The 14,195-nt window shown below is 42.8% G+C and overlaps 1 protein-coding gene across 1 annotated transcript in view; it reads left to right on the top strand.

Annotated features, from left to right (window-relative positions):
- The window catches only part of jhy (junctional cadherin complex regulator), a gene marked incomplete at both ends in the record, with an annotated part of 31,474 nt that overhangs the window by 13,845 nt on the left and 3,434 nt on the right, over positions 1-14,195 (top strand). The window contains 3 exons of the mRNA XM_079805226.1: positions 920-1,202; positions 3,766-3,852; positions 4,384-4,518. Of these exons, the coding sequence (XP_079661352.1) occupies positions 920-1,202; positions 3,766-3,852; positions 4,384-4,518 (505 nt within the window). The remainder of the gene's footprint in view (positions 1-919; positions 1,203-3,765; positions 3,853-4,383; positions 4,519-14,195) is intronic.

Raw genomic sequence — 14,195 nt, 5'->3', positions numbered from 1 at the left:
TCTCTTGAAACATCATATAAATGGACCTTTTTATGACGAGATTGGTTCAATGATATCATTTTTATTTTTTATTTTTTTAATGCCACAAATGAAAATTTAACAAATGCATAACAAGAACAATAAAAAAAGACATAGATCACAAAAAGTATACAAACAAAATAAAGTGCCAGAGGAAAGAAAAAAGATTATACAAGGTTAAAAATTGAAAGCAATCTTTTGCTTTTCAAAGATTTTTGTTTTTTTAATGCCCATCAAAGACGAAACATAGGAATTCTAGTCTACTAGAAAAATAGACAGTAACAGGATTTTACCCAAAAATTTACCAAGAATCATAAACAGATTAACAATGTACTGAATATGAGAATTTGGAGTATGATAAAGAAAAATAATACTAAAGGTGTTAATACATATTTAGTCTCTTTTTTTTTTTTTTGAGAGAGATAGGTACATAACTCATTCCAAAAAGCTTTAACACAAACACATTCACAAAAAAGATTTGTCTCCTCATCATCACAGAAAGTGCATTTATCGTCTATATTTTGGATATACTTACTGAGTACACTATTACAGGGGTAACATCTATGTAGTATTTTATATGTAATTTCATGATATTAACTGAATAGTTTTATTTTAAAAGGGCCTTTACCTTTAACAATATATTTAAAAACATTGTTTCTTTGAGCAAATTGAAGACAGTTTGAAAACTTTTTAAAAATATTGTTTTATTTAGTCATTTTATATATTTTGTAAATTTGTATTTTGTCTTTTTTTTTTTTTTGCACTAATTCCACAGAAATGACACACTGCAGTTTCAAATACATAGCTTTTATTGGTGCTTTAATAATGAATTTAGAACATGCAATATGCAAAACATGTTCCCTAAGCCTTGGCATTCATGATGTGCTCCATGTTTCTGTAGGATACCAATGCTAAAATTGCCCACATTTCCTCAAGTGGAGGCCAACCACTATCCCAATGTTTTGCCCAATGATGAGGAGAGCGTGGGACCCTTTGTGCCCCCAACACAGATCCCTGCTCCTTACACGGTGCTGCCCCCTATAGGCCGAGCTAACGGCAGCGACACAGAACTCGGCTCGGATAGATCAGAGCAGCTGCTGAATCCAATCCACAGAAGCAGCTCAGAAGGTTACCTTTCACAAATGGAAAAACACAGACAGCTGAAGGCTAAAACAAATTATAAGGTGTGTATATATGTTTAGTTAATGCGTTGCGTTCATGCATGCATTGTCTAGTTCAGGGGTGTCCAACCCTGTTCCTGGAGGGACATTGTCCTGACACTGTATAGATTCACCGAAATCGCCCCCTATGCCCTCAAATAGGGCATTATTTCAGGGGACAGCCATTTGTAGTGGTGTCCGAAACAAAAACTAAAAAAACTCTATAGGCCGTTTTTCAAGCACCTTATTACAACCTTTATTTACGCTAGTAATGTGTGTTCATTTAAATGCAATGTGTGGACTTTTTTATCACCATTTGTCATATTTCCATTTAGCAAAAATAATTTTTTTATTAACAACTACAAACACCCCACCCCTAAACATACCCAGTGATTTATAGTGCATATACACTTTATGAGCACATGCGTTCCCTGGGATCGAACCCACGATTGCATGATTACATGATGTATTTTGCAATGCTCAATTGAGCTACGCCAAACCCGAAATATGACGCAAATAAAAGGAAACAAAGCATTAAAATGAAAGTGTCCTTTTGTCGAAAGGGGCACTCCTTTAGTAAACGCTCCTATGGGTCGTATTTCAGGGATGTGACAAACGACCTATATAGGCGTATTGGTTGGAGGACATGTTGGTCCGAAACCATAGGGGACGTTATCGAGTGCACTCATTCTATCCCATATTGCACCACAATAACGAGTGTATAGCCGATGTACCCTCGACGGCTGGCCGAATTCACTAATTTGTTTTCATTCACTTCTTTAAGTGAACCGTATTAGTGGACTAACATAGGGAATAGTGATTGAGGGTTTAGGGGTCTTACTAAGCTTACTAGAAACTTCCAGGCAGGTGTGTTGAGGCAAGATGAGGCTAAACTCTGCAGGACAGTGGCCCTCCAGGACTGAGTTCGAACACCTCTTACAGCCTGACACTACTCAGCTTAAAGGGATAGTTCACTCAAAAATGAAAATTAGCCCATGATTTACTCACCCTCAAGTCATCCTAGGTGTGTATGACATTCTTCTTTCAGACGAATAAAATCAGAGGTATGTTAAAAAAGTCCAGGCTAATCTGCTCTGTTTTTGAAGTCCATAAAAAAATGCACCTGTCCGTCAAATAACGTGCTCCACGCGGCTCCGGGGGGTTAATAAATGAAGCGAAGCGAATCGATGCGTTTGTGTAAGAAAAATATCAATTTTTAAAACTTTATCAAGTAAAGTTCCAGCCGATCGCTTTCTGTGGAAAAGTGTTGAAATTTCCTTCTCGCAATTCAGATTTTATTCGTCTGAAAGAAGAATGTCATACACACCTAGGATGACTTGAGGGTGAGTAAATCATGGGCTAATTTTCATTTTTGGGTGAACTAACCCTTTAAAACAGGGTTAAAAAAAAAAAAAAAATTTAAATATAATATTTATTTTATAATATATTGATGTGTAAATAAATTAAATTATACTTTAATATACATTGGAATATTTTAGATTTTAGTAAAGGAGAACATGGCAAAGGAATCATTTTAAAAAACCCTGATTTAAACCCACATGGCACAATTCTTGTAATAATTAGCAATATAGCAAAGCAAATGACTACAATGTCCTGTTTATACTTAGTAACCATCTTTAAGTTGCCATGACAGTATCTCAATGGGGCCTGGTGCAGATGTAACGATTATTGTGTGGGCCGATTCAGACAGCAGGTTAATTGTATAAGTAATTGAAGACACTCTTAATTGCAATGAGATGATGATATAAGGCACGGTCACAAAGACGACATTGAACAGCGTTAGAGGATAAGGTGATTAAGCAGCACCCCCGTCTGTGCGGACCAGGGCTGGTAAGATGGTGATTTGCATTTAATGATAGCCTCTTTGTCCTCTAGCACCTTGAGCTCTGCAGGAAAGTCTCTCTTAGGAGCAGACGTACTCAACAGCAATGCGGCCATTTACACAGATTGAATATTTTAAGTTTACTCAACAGTCCATTATAGTTCACATAAATGTATTTGTCAAATGGGCTCCAATTAATATATTGGACCCCACCGACTTTCGAGATTGAGATGTTTTTCGAAATATATTCTGTTGTGTTTTACAGAAGAAAGAAAGTCACACAGCTTTGAAATAAAATAGCGGAATAGCATAGATCAGTAAAGTGTTCAGTGCTGCATGAAGACGTCACAATTTAAGGGTCATTATGTCATGGAACACATCCACTTGATGCTGTGTCCGGATTATACGGTTCTTACACCATAAAACAGATTGCTTTCCTGGGAGAAGCTTGATCTCCTCACCTTGATGTGCCCGCCATCATGTCTCATAGGATTATGGGATAAATTTGTAAAACAGCTAGTGTGGCAGCCCAAGGGGAAGCAGATCAGAGTGGAAAACAGCCATCCTGCAGTGTCCATGACCAATGGCTGAGTCCTGAGAACCTGAAGGAGCCTGACCTGATTAGCGCTTTTGTTTGCGGATTGTTGCATGAGTGCACCTTGAGATCAAGACTTTTTCTCACAATATCTTTGCTGTTTATAACAGTCATGCGGATAATAAATAAATATGTATGCTTCTTTTCAGGCTTATACACTGAAGGACTACAAAGACATGAGACAGGAGGTGAAGCTTGGAGGTCTTGGACCAACAAACACAATACCAGAAGCTGTGGTAAATACTCACTTCAGATTGTATAAAGACTTAAGCATCTGACGATATTCACAAATAATGTTGTTAAATCCGAATAATTTGTGTGTGTGGAGTTATACGAGAGAGCCTCAATGGATAATTGGTGCTCTCTTTGTTGAATATTGATTTAGCTAATCCCTAATTGCTACGTCCAATTGTCAAGTATGGCCGTGTCTCAATAACCCCCTCTTTTCATTTCCTCATGAATTTAAAAGACTTGTGTTTCTGAACACAATGGAAATGGGCCAACTAATCTAATGAGCATAGCCCTCAAAATGCAAAAAGAGCTCGGCTGATGTAAAATGTTTATGGGAAATAACTGTTTTTAGCACCGCTCACAGCCTGGGAGAGGTGTTAACGCTGATTCTGGAGGGATGATGAGTTTTATTTGCAGCTGTTGAGTAGCTTCATGGATGGATGTACAAAGAAACAGAGGGGCCTTAGGGGAGAAATGGCTTAGGTAATTAAAGCTCCCTTTTGTAATCTTGCTGCTCTTTCTTTCACTGCTGTCAGGCAGAGAAAATTAGACGACAGAAGCTGTATTCAAATGTGATCCGCGAACAGAACAAGAAGATAAGTAGGATTCCCTCTCTGTCGTCCAAGGACCCAGTGGGCAGTGACAACAAGGACACCGTTCCCAGGAGGAAGGTATAGGAGAATCTCATTCTGAAAACATGAGCTTTACTTAAAAGGATAGTTCACCTAAAAAGGAAAATTCTGACATTAATTACTCAGCCTCATGTCGTTCCAAAGTTTAAGACTTTTGTTCATCTTCGGAACACAAATGAAGATCTTTTTGATGACATCTGTGAGATGTCTGTCCCTCCGTTGACAGCTACTCAACTACCACTGCTTCAAAAAGTTCATAAAGAGATCGTAAAACTAATACTTATGAATTGAGCGGTTTAGTCCAAATTTTCTGAAGAGACACGATTGCTTGATATGATGAACAGATTGAATTTAGGCTTTTATACACATATAAACATTGATCAGTGAACATAAACAGAAGCTCATCGAACCTACTTGCCGCGTGAGGACAAACCTCATTGGTTCTTGCTGAAGCTCAAACGTGCTGTGTAACACAAGAATGAACCTCATTCGTTCTTGCTGAAGCTCAAACGTGCTGCGTAACACAAGAATGATCCTCATTGGTTCTCACAGAAGCTCAAACGTGCTGCGTAACACGAGAATGAACCTCATTGGTTCTTGCAGAAGCTCAAACGTGCTGCGTAACATTAGAATGATCCTCATTGGTTCTCACAGAAGCTCAAACGTGCTGCGTAACACGAGAATGAACCTCATTGGTTCTTGCGTACGCTCAAACGTGCTGCGTAACACGAGAATGAACCTCACTGGTTCTTGCAGAAGCTCAAACGTGCTGCGCAACACGAGAATGAACCTCATTGGTTCTTGCTGAAGCTCAAACGCACTGCGTAACACGAGAATGAACCTCATTGGTTCTTGCTGAAGCTCAAAGGTGCTGCGTAACACGAGAATGAACCTCATTGGTTCTTGCTGAAGCTCAAATGTGCTGCGTAACATGAGAATGAATCTCATTGGTTCTTACAGAAGCTCAAACGCACTGCGTAACACGAGAATGAACCTCATTGGTTCTTGCTGAAGCTCAAAGGTGCTGCGTAACACGAGAATGAACCTCATTGGTTCTTGCTGAAGCTCAAATGTGCTGCGTAACATGAGAATGAACCTCATTAGTTCTTTCAGAAGCTCAAACGTGCTGCGTAACATGAGAATTAACCTCCATTGGTTCTTACAGAAGCTCAAACGTGCAGCGTAACAAGAGAATGAACCTCATTGGTTCTTGCAGAAGCTCAAAGGTGCTGCGTAACACGAGAATGAACCTCATTGGTTCTTACAGAAGCTCAAACGTGCTGCGTAACACAAGAATGAACCTCATTGGTTCTTGCTGAAGCTCAAACGTGCTGTGTAACATGAGAATGAACCTCATTGGTTCTTACAGAAGCTCAAACGTGCTGCGTTACACGAGAATGAACCTCATTGGTTCTTACAGAAGCTCAAACGTGCTGCATAACACGAGAATAAACTTCATTGGTTCTTACAGAAGCTCAAACGTGCTGCGTAACACGAGAATGAACCTCATTGGTTCTTGCAGAAGCTCAAACGTGCTGCGTAACACGAGAATGAACCTCATTGGTTCTTGAGGAAGCTCAAACGTGCTGCGTAACATGAGAATGAACCTCATTGGTTCTTACAGAAGCTCAAACGTGCTGCGTGACACAAGAATGAACCTCATTGGTTCCTGCTGAAGCTCAAACGTGCTGCGTAACACAAGAATGAACCTCATTGGTTCTTACAGAAGCTCAAAAGTGCTACGTAACACAAGAATGAACCTCATTGGTTCTTACAGAAGCTCAAACGTGCTGCGTAACACAAGAATGAACCTCATTGGTTCTTACAGAAGCTCAAACGTGCAGTGTAACACGAGAATGAACCTCATTGGTTCTTACAGAAGCTCAAACGTGCTGCATAACACAAGAATAAACTTCATTGGTTCTTACAGAAGCTCAAACGTGCTGCGTAACACGAGAATGAACCTCATTAGTTCTTGCTGAAGCTCAAACGTGCTGCGTAACTCGAGAATGAACCTCATTGGTTCTTGCAGAAGCTCAAACGTGCTGCGTAACACGAGAATGAACCTCATTGGTTCTTGAGGAAGCTCAAACTTGCTGCGTAACATGAGAATGATCCTCATTGGTTCTTACAGAAGCTCAAACGTGCTGCATAACACGAGAATGAACCTCATTAGTTCTTGCTGAAGCTCAAACGTGCTGCGTAACACGAGAATGAACCTCATTGGTTCTTGCAGAAGCTCAAACGTGCTGTGTAACACGAGAATGAACCTCATTGGTTCTTGAGGAAGCTCAAACGTGCTGTGTAACACGAGAATGAACCTCATTGGTTCTTTCAGAAGCTCAAACGTGCTGCATAACACGAGAATAAACTTCATTGGTTCTTACAGAAGCTCAAACGTGCTGCGTAACACGAGAATGAACCTCATTGGTTCTGGCAGAAGCTCAAACGTGCTGCGTAACACGAGAATGAACCTCATTGGTTCTTGAGGAAGCTCAAATGTGCTGCGTAACATGAGAATGAACCTCATTGGTTCTTACAGAAGCTCAAACGTGCTGCGTAACACAAGAATGAACCTCATTGGTTCTTACAGAAGCTCAAACGTGCTGCGTAACACAAGAATGAACCTCATTGGTTCTTACAGAAGCTCAAACGTGCTGCGTAACACAAGAATGAACCTCATTGGTTCTTACAGAAGCTCAAACGTGCTGTGTAACACGAGAATGAACCTCATTGGTTCTTACAGAAGCTCAAACGTGCTGCATAACACAAGAATAAACTTCATTGGTTCTTACAGAAGCTCAAACGTGCTGCGTAACACGAGAATGAACCTCATTAGTTCTTGCTGAAGCTCAAACGTGCTGCGTAACACGAGAATGAACCTCATTGGTTCTGGCAGAAGCTCAAACGTGCTGCGTAACACGAGAATGAACCTCATTGGTTCTTGAGGAAGCTCAAACTTGCTGCGTAACATGAGAATGAACCTCATTGGTTCTTACAGAAGCTCAAACGTGCAGCGTAACATGAGAATGAACCTCATTGGTTCTTACAGAAGCTCAAACGTGCTGCATAACACGAGAATAAACTTCATTGGTTCTTACAGAAGCTCAAACATGCTGCGTAACACGAGAATGAACCTCATTGGTTCTTACAGAAGCTCAAACGTGCTGCATAACACGAGAATAAACTTCATTGGTTCTTGCTGAAGCTCAAACATGCTGCGTAACACGAGAATGAACCTCAATGGTTCTTGCAGAAGCTCAAACGTGCTGCGTAACACGAGAATGAACCTCATTGGTTCTTCCTGAAGCTCAAACGTGCTGCGTAATACGAGAATGAACCTCATTGGTTCCTCCTGAAGCTCAAACGTGCCGCGTAACACGAGAATGAACCTCATTGGTTCTTGCTGAAGCTCAAACGTGCCGCGTAACATGAGAATGAACCTCATTGGTTCTTGCTGAAGCTCAAACGTGCTGCGTAACACGAGAATAAACCTCATTGGTTCTCGCTGAAGCTCAAACGTGCCGCGTAACATGAGAATGAACCTCATTGGTTCTTGCAGAAGCTCAAACGTGCTGCGTAACACGGGAATGAACCTCATTGGTTCTTACAGAAGCTCAAACGTGCTGCGTAATATGAGAATGAACCTCATTGGTTCTTGCTGAAGCTCAAACGTGTTGCGTAACACAAGAATGAATCTCACTGTTTCTTGAGGAAGCTCAAACGTGCTCCGTAACACGAGAATGAACCTCATTGGTTCCTCCTGAAGCTCAAACGTGCTGCGTAACACGAGAATGAACCTCATTGGTTCTTGAGGAAGCTCAAACGTGCTGCGTAATACGAGAATGAACCTCATTGGTTCTTACAGAAGCTCAAACGTGCTGCGTAACACGAGAATGAACCTCATTGGTTCTTCCTGAAGCTCAAACATGCTGCGTAACACGAGAATTAACCTCATTGGTTCTTGCTGAAGCTCAAATGTGCTGCGTAACACGAGAATGAACCTCAATGGTTCTTGCAGAAGCTCAAACGTGCTGCGTAACACGAGAATGAACCTCATTGGTTCTTCCTGAAGCTCAAACGTGCTGCGTAATACGAGAATGAACCTCATTGGTTCCTCCTGAAGCTCAAACGTGCCGCGTAACACGAGAATGAACCTCATTGGTTCTTGCTGAAGCTCAAACGTGCCGCGTAACATGAGAATGAACCTCATTGGTTCTTGCAGAAGCTCAAACGTGCTGCGTAACACGGGAATGAACCTCATTGGTTCTTACAGAAGCTCAAACGTGCTGCGTAATATGAGAATGAACCTCATTGGTTCTTGCTGAAGCTCAAACGTGTTGCGTAACACAAGAATGAACCTCATTGGTTCCTCCTGAAGCTCAAACGTGCTGCGTAATATGAGAATGAACCTCATTGGTTCTTGAGGAAGCTCAAACGTGCTGCGTAACACGAGAATGAACCTCATTGGTTCCTCCTGAAGCTCAAACGTGCTGCGTAACACGAGAATGAACCTCATTGGTTCTTGAGGAAGCTCAAACGTGCTGCGTAACACAAGAATGAACCTCATTGGTTCTTGAGGAAGCTCAAACGTGCTGCGTAACATGAGAATGAACCTCATTGGTTCTTGCTGAAGCTCAAACGTGCTGCGTAACACGAGAATGAACCTCATTGGTTCTTGCAGAAGCTGAAACCTGCTGCGTAACACGAGAATGAACCTCATTGGTTCTTGCTGAAGCTCAAACCTGCTGCGTAACACGAGAATGAACCTCATTGGTTCTTGCTGAAGCTCAAACGTGCTGCGTAACACGAGAATGAACCTCATTGGTTCTTACAGAAGCTCAAATGTGCTGCGTAACACGAGAATGAACCTCATTGGTTCTTACAGAAGCTCAAACGTGCTGCGTAACACAAGAATGAACCTCATTGGTTCTTGCAGAAGCTCAAACGTGCTGCGTAACACGAGAATGAACCTCATTGGTTCTTGCTGAAGCTCAAACGTGCTGGGTAACACGAGAATTAACCTCATTGGTTCTCGAGGAAGCTCAAACGTGCTGCGTAACACGAGAATTAACCTCATTGGTTCTCGCTGAAGCTCAAACGTGTTGCGTAACACAAGAATGAATCTCACTGTTTCTTGAGGAAGCTCAAACGTGCTCCGTAACACGAGAATGAACCTCATTGGTTCCTCCTGAAGCTCAAACGTGCTGCGTAACACGAGAATGAACCTCATTGGTTCTTGAGGAAGCTCAAACGTGCTGCGTAATACGAGAATGAACCTCATTGGTTCTTGCTGAAGCTCAAACGTGTTGCGTAACACAAGAATGAATCTCAGTGTTTCTTGAGGAAGCTCAAACGTGCTGCGTAACACGAGAATGAACCTCATTGGTTCCTCCTGAAGCTCAAACGTGCTGCGTAACACGAGAATGAACCTCATTGGTTCTTGAGGAAGCTCAAACGTGCTGCGTAACACAAGAATGAACCTCATTGGTTCTTGAGGAAGCTCAAACGTGCTGCGTAACATGAGAATGAACCTCATTGGTTCTTGCTGAAGCTCAAACGTGCTGCGTAACACGAGAATGAACCTCATTGGTTCTCGCTGAAGCTCAAACGTGCTGCGTAACACGAGAATGAACCTCATTGGTTCTCGAGGAAGCTCAAACGTGCTGCGTAACACGAGAATGAACCTCATTGGTTCTTGCTGAAGCTCAAACGTGCTACGAAACACGAGAATGAACCTCATTGGCTCTTGCTGAAGCTCAAACGTGCTGCGTAACACGAGAATTAACCTCATTGGTTCTCGCTGAATCTCAAACGTGCTGCGTAACACGAGAATGAACCTCATTGGTTCTCGCTGAGGCTCAAACGTGCCGCGTAACACGAGAATGAACCTCATTGGTTCTCGAGGAAGCTCAAACGTGCTGCGTAACACGAGAATGAACCTCATTGGTTCTTGCTGAAGCTCAAACGTGCTGCGTAACACGAGAATGAACCTCATTGGTTCTTGCTGAAGCTCAAACGTGTCGCGTAACACGAGAATGAACCTCATTGGTTCTCGAGGAAGCTCAAACGTGCTGCGTAACACGAGAATGAACCTCATTGGTTCTTGAGGAAGCTCAAACGTGCTGCGTAACACGAGAATGAACCTCATTGGTTCTTGCTGAAGCTCAAACGTGCTGCGTAACACGAGAATGAACCTCATTGGTTCTTGCTGAAGCTCAAACGTGCTGCGTAACACGAGAATGAACCTCATTGGTTCTTGCTGAAGCTCAAACGTGCTGCGTAATACGAGAATTAACCTCATTGGTTCCTCCTGAAGCTCAAACGTGCCGCGTAACACGAGAATGAACCTCATTGGTTCTTGCTGAAGCTCAAACGTGCTGCGTAACACGAGAATGAACCTCATTGGTTCTTGAGGAAGCTCAAACGTGCTGCGTAACACGAGAATTAACCTCATTGGTTCTTGAGGAAGCTCAAACGTGCTGCGTAACACGAGAATGAACCTCATTGGTTCTGGCAGAAGCTCAAACGTGCTGCGTAACACGAGAATGAACCTCATTGGTTCTTGAGGAAGCTCAAACTTGCTGCGTAACATGAGAATGAACCTCATTGGTTCTTACAGAAGCTCAAACGTGCAGCGTAACATGAGAATGAACCTCATTGGTTCTTACAGAAGCTCAAACGTGCTGCATAACACGAGAATAAACTTCATTGGTTCTTACAGAAGCTCAAACATGCTGCGTAACACGAGAATGAACCTCATTGGTTCTTACAGAAGCTCAAACGTGCAGCGTAACATGAGAATGAACCTCATTGGTTCTTACAGAAGCTCAAACGTGCTGCATAACACGAGAATAAACTTCATTGGTTCTTGCTGAAGCTCAAACATGCTGCGTAACACGAGAATGAACCTCAATGGTTCTTGCAGAAGCTCAAACGTGCTGCGTAACACGAGAATGAACCTCATTGGTTCTTCCTGAAGCTCAAACGTGCTGCGTAATACGAGAATGAACCTCATTGGTTCCTCCTGAAGCTCAAACGTGCCGCGTAACACGAGAATGAACCTCATTGGTTCTTGCTGAAGCTCAAACGTGCCGCGTAACATGAGAATGAACCTCATTGGTTCTTGCTGAAGCTCAAACGTGCTGCGTAACACGAGAATAAACCTCATTGGTTCTCGCTGAAGCTCAAACGTGCCGCGTAACATGAGAATGAACCTCATTGGTTCTTGCAGAAGCTCAAACGTGCTGCGTAACACGGGAATGAACCTCATTGGTTCTTACAGAAGCTCAAACGTGCTGCGTAATATGAGAATGAACCTCATTGGTTCTTGCTGAAGCTCAAACGTGTTGCGTAACACAAGAATGAATCTCACTGTTTCTTGAGGAAGCTCAAACGTGCTCCGTAACACGAGAATGAACCTCATTGGTTCCTCCTGAAGCTCAAACGTGCTGCGTAACACGAGAATGAACCTCATTGGTTCTTGAGGAAGCTCAAACGTGCTGCGTAATACGAGAATGAACCTCATTGGTTCTTACAGAAGCTCAAACGTGCTGCGTAACACGAGAATGAACCTCATTGGTTCTTCCTGAAGCTCAAACATGCTGCGTAACACGAGAATTAACCTCATTGGTTCTTGCTGAAGCTCAAATGTGCTGCGTAACACGAGAATGAACCTCAATGGTTCTTGCAGAAGCTCAAACGTGCTGCGTAACACGAGAATGAACCTCATTGGTTCTTCCTGAAGCTCAAACGTGCTGCGTAATACGAGAATGAACCTCATTGGTTCTTGCTGAAGCTCAAACGTGCCGCGTAACATGAGAATGAACCTCATTGGTTCTTGCAGAAGCTCAAACGTGCTGCGTAACACGGGAATGAACCTCATTGGTTCTTACAGAAGCTCAAACGTGCTGCGTAATATGAGAATGAACCTCATTGGTTCTTGCTGAAGCTCAAACGTGTTGCGTAACACAAGAATGAACCTCATTGGTTCCTCCTGAAGCTCAAACGTGCTGCGTAATATGAGAATGAACCTCATTGGTTCTTGAGGAAGCTCAAACGTGCTGCGTAACACGAGAATGAACCTCATTGGTTCCTCCTGAAGCTCAAACGTGCTGCGTAACACGAGAATGAACCTCATTGGTTCTTGAGGAAGCTCAAACGTGCTGCGTAACACAAGAATGAACCTCATTGGTTCTTGAGGAAGCTCAAACGTGCTGCGTAACATGAGAATGAACCTCATTGGTTCTTGCTGAAGCTCAAACGTGCTGCGTAACACGAGAATGAACCTCATTGGTTCTTGCAGAAGCTGAAACCTGCTGCGTAACACGAGAATGAACCTCATTGGTTCTTGCTGAAGCTCAAACGTGCTGCGTAACACGAGAATGAACCTCATTGGTTCTTGCTGAAGCTCAAACGTGCTGCGTAACACAAGAATGAACCTCATTGGTTCTCGAGGAAGCTCAAACGTGCTGCGTAACATGAGAATGAACCTCATTGGTTCTTGCTGAAGCTCAAACGTGCTGCGTAACACGAGAATGAACCTCATTGGTTCTTACAGAAGCTCAAATGTGCTGCGTAACACGAGAATGAACCTCATTGGTTCTTACAGAAGCTCAAACGTGCTGCGTAACACAAGAATGAACCTCATTGGTTCTTGCAGAAGCTCAAACGTGCTGCGTAACACGAGAATGAACCTCATTGGTTCTTGCTGAAGCTCAAACGTGCTGGGTAACACGAGAATTAACCTCATTGGTTCTCGAGGAAGCTCAAACGTGCTGCGTAACACGAGAATTAACCTCATTGGTTCTCGCTGAAGCTCAAACGTGTTGCGTAACACAAGAATGAATCTCACTGTTTCTTGAGGAAGCTCAAACGTGCTCCGTAACACGAGAATGAACCTCATTGGTTCCTCCTGAAGCTCAAACGTGCTGCGTAACACGAGAATGAATCTCAGTGTTTCTTGAGGAAGCTCAAACGTGCTGCGTAACACGAGAATGAACCTCATTGGTTCCTCCTGAAGCTCAAACGTGCTGCGTAACACGAGAATGAACCTCATTGGTTCTTGAGGAAGCTCAAACGTGCTGCGTAACACAAGAATGAACCTCATTGGTTCTTGAGGAAGCTCAAACGTGCTGCGTAACATGAGAATGAACCTCATTGGTTCTTGCTGAAGCTCAAACGTGCTGCGTAACACGAGAATGAACCTCATTGGTTCTCGCTGAAGCTCAAACGTGCTGCGTAACACGAGAATGAACCTCATTGGTTCTCGAGGAAGCTCAAACGTGCTGCGTAACACGAGAATGAACCTCATTGGTTCTTGCTGAAGCTCAAACGTGCTACGAAACACGAGAATGAACCTCATTGGCTCTTGCTGAAGCTCAAACGTGCTGCGTAACACGAGAATTAACCTCATTGGTTCTCGCTGAATCTCAAACGTGCTGCGTAACACGAGAATGAACCTCATTGGTTCTCGCTGAAGCTCAAACGTGCCGCGTAACACGAGAATGAACCTCATTGGTTCTCGAGGAAGCTCAAACGTGCTGCGTAACACGAGAATAAACCTCATTGGTTCTTGCTGAAGCTCAAACGTGCTGCGTAACACGAGAATGAACCTCATTGGTTCTTGCTGAAGCTCAAACGTGTCGCGTAACACGAGAATGAACCTCATTGGTTCTCGAGGAAGCTCAAACGTGCTGCGTAACACGAGAATGAAC

The sequence above is a fragment of the Gobio gobio genome (assembly GCF_949357685.1).
Source record: "Gobio gobio genome assembly, chromosome: 22".
In the NCBI taxonomy this organism is placed as follows: Eukaryota; Metazoa; Chordata; class Actinopteri; order Cypriniformes; family Gobionidae; genus Gobio; species Gobio gobio.
The sequence above is the reverse complement of the archived record's forward strand: the minus strand, read 5'-3'. Positions and strand labels throughout refer to the sequence as shown.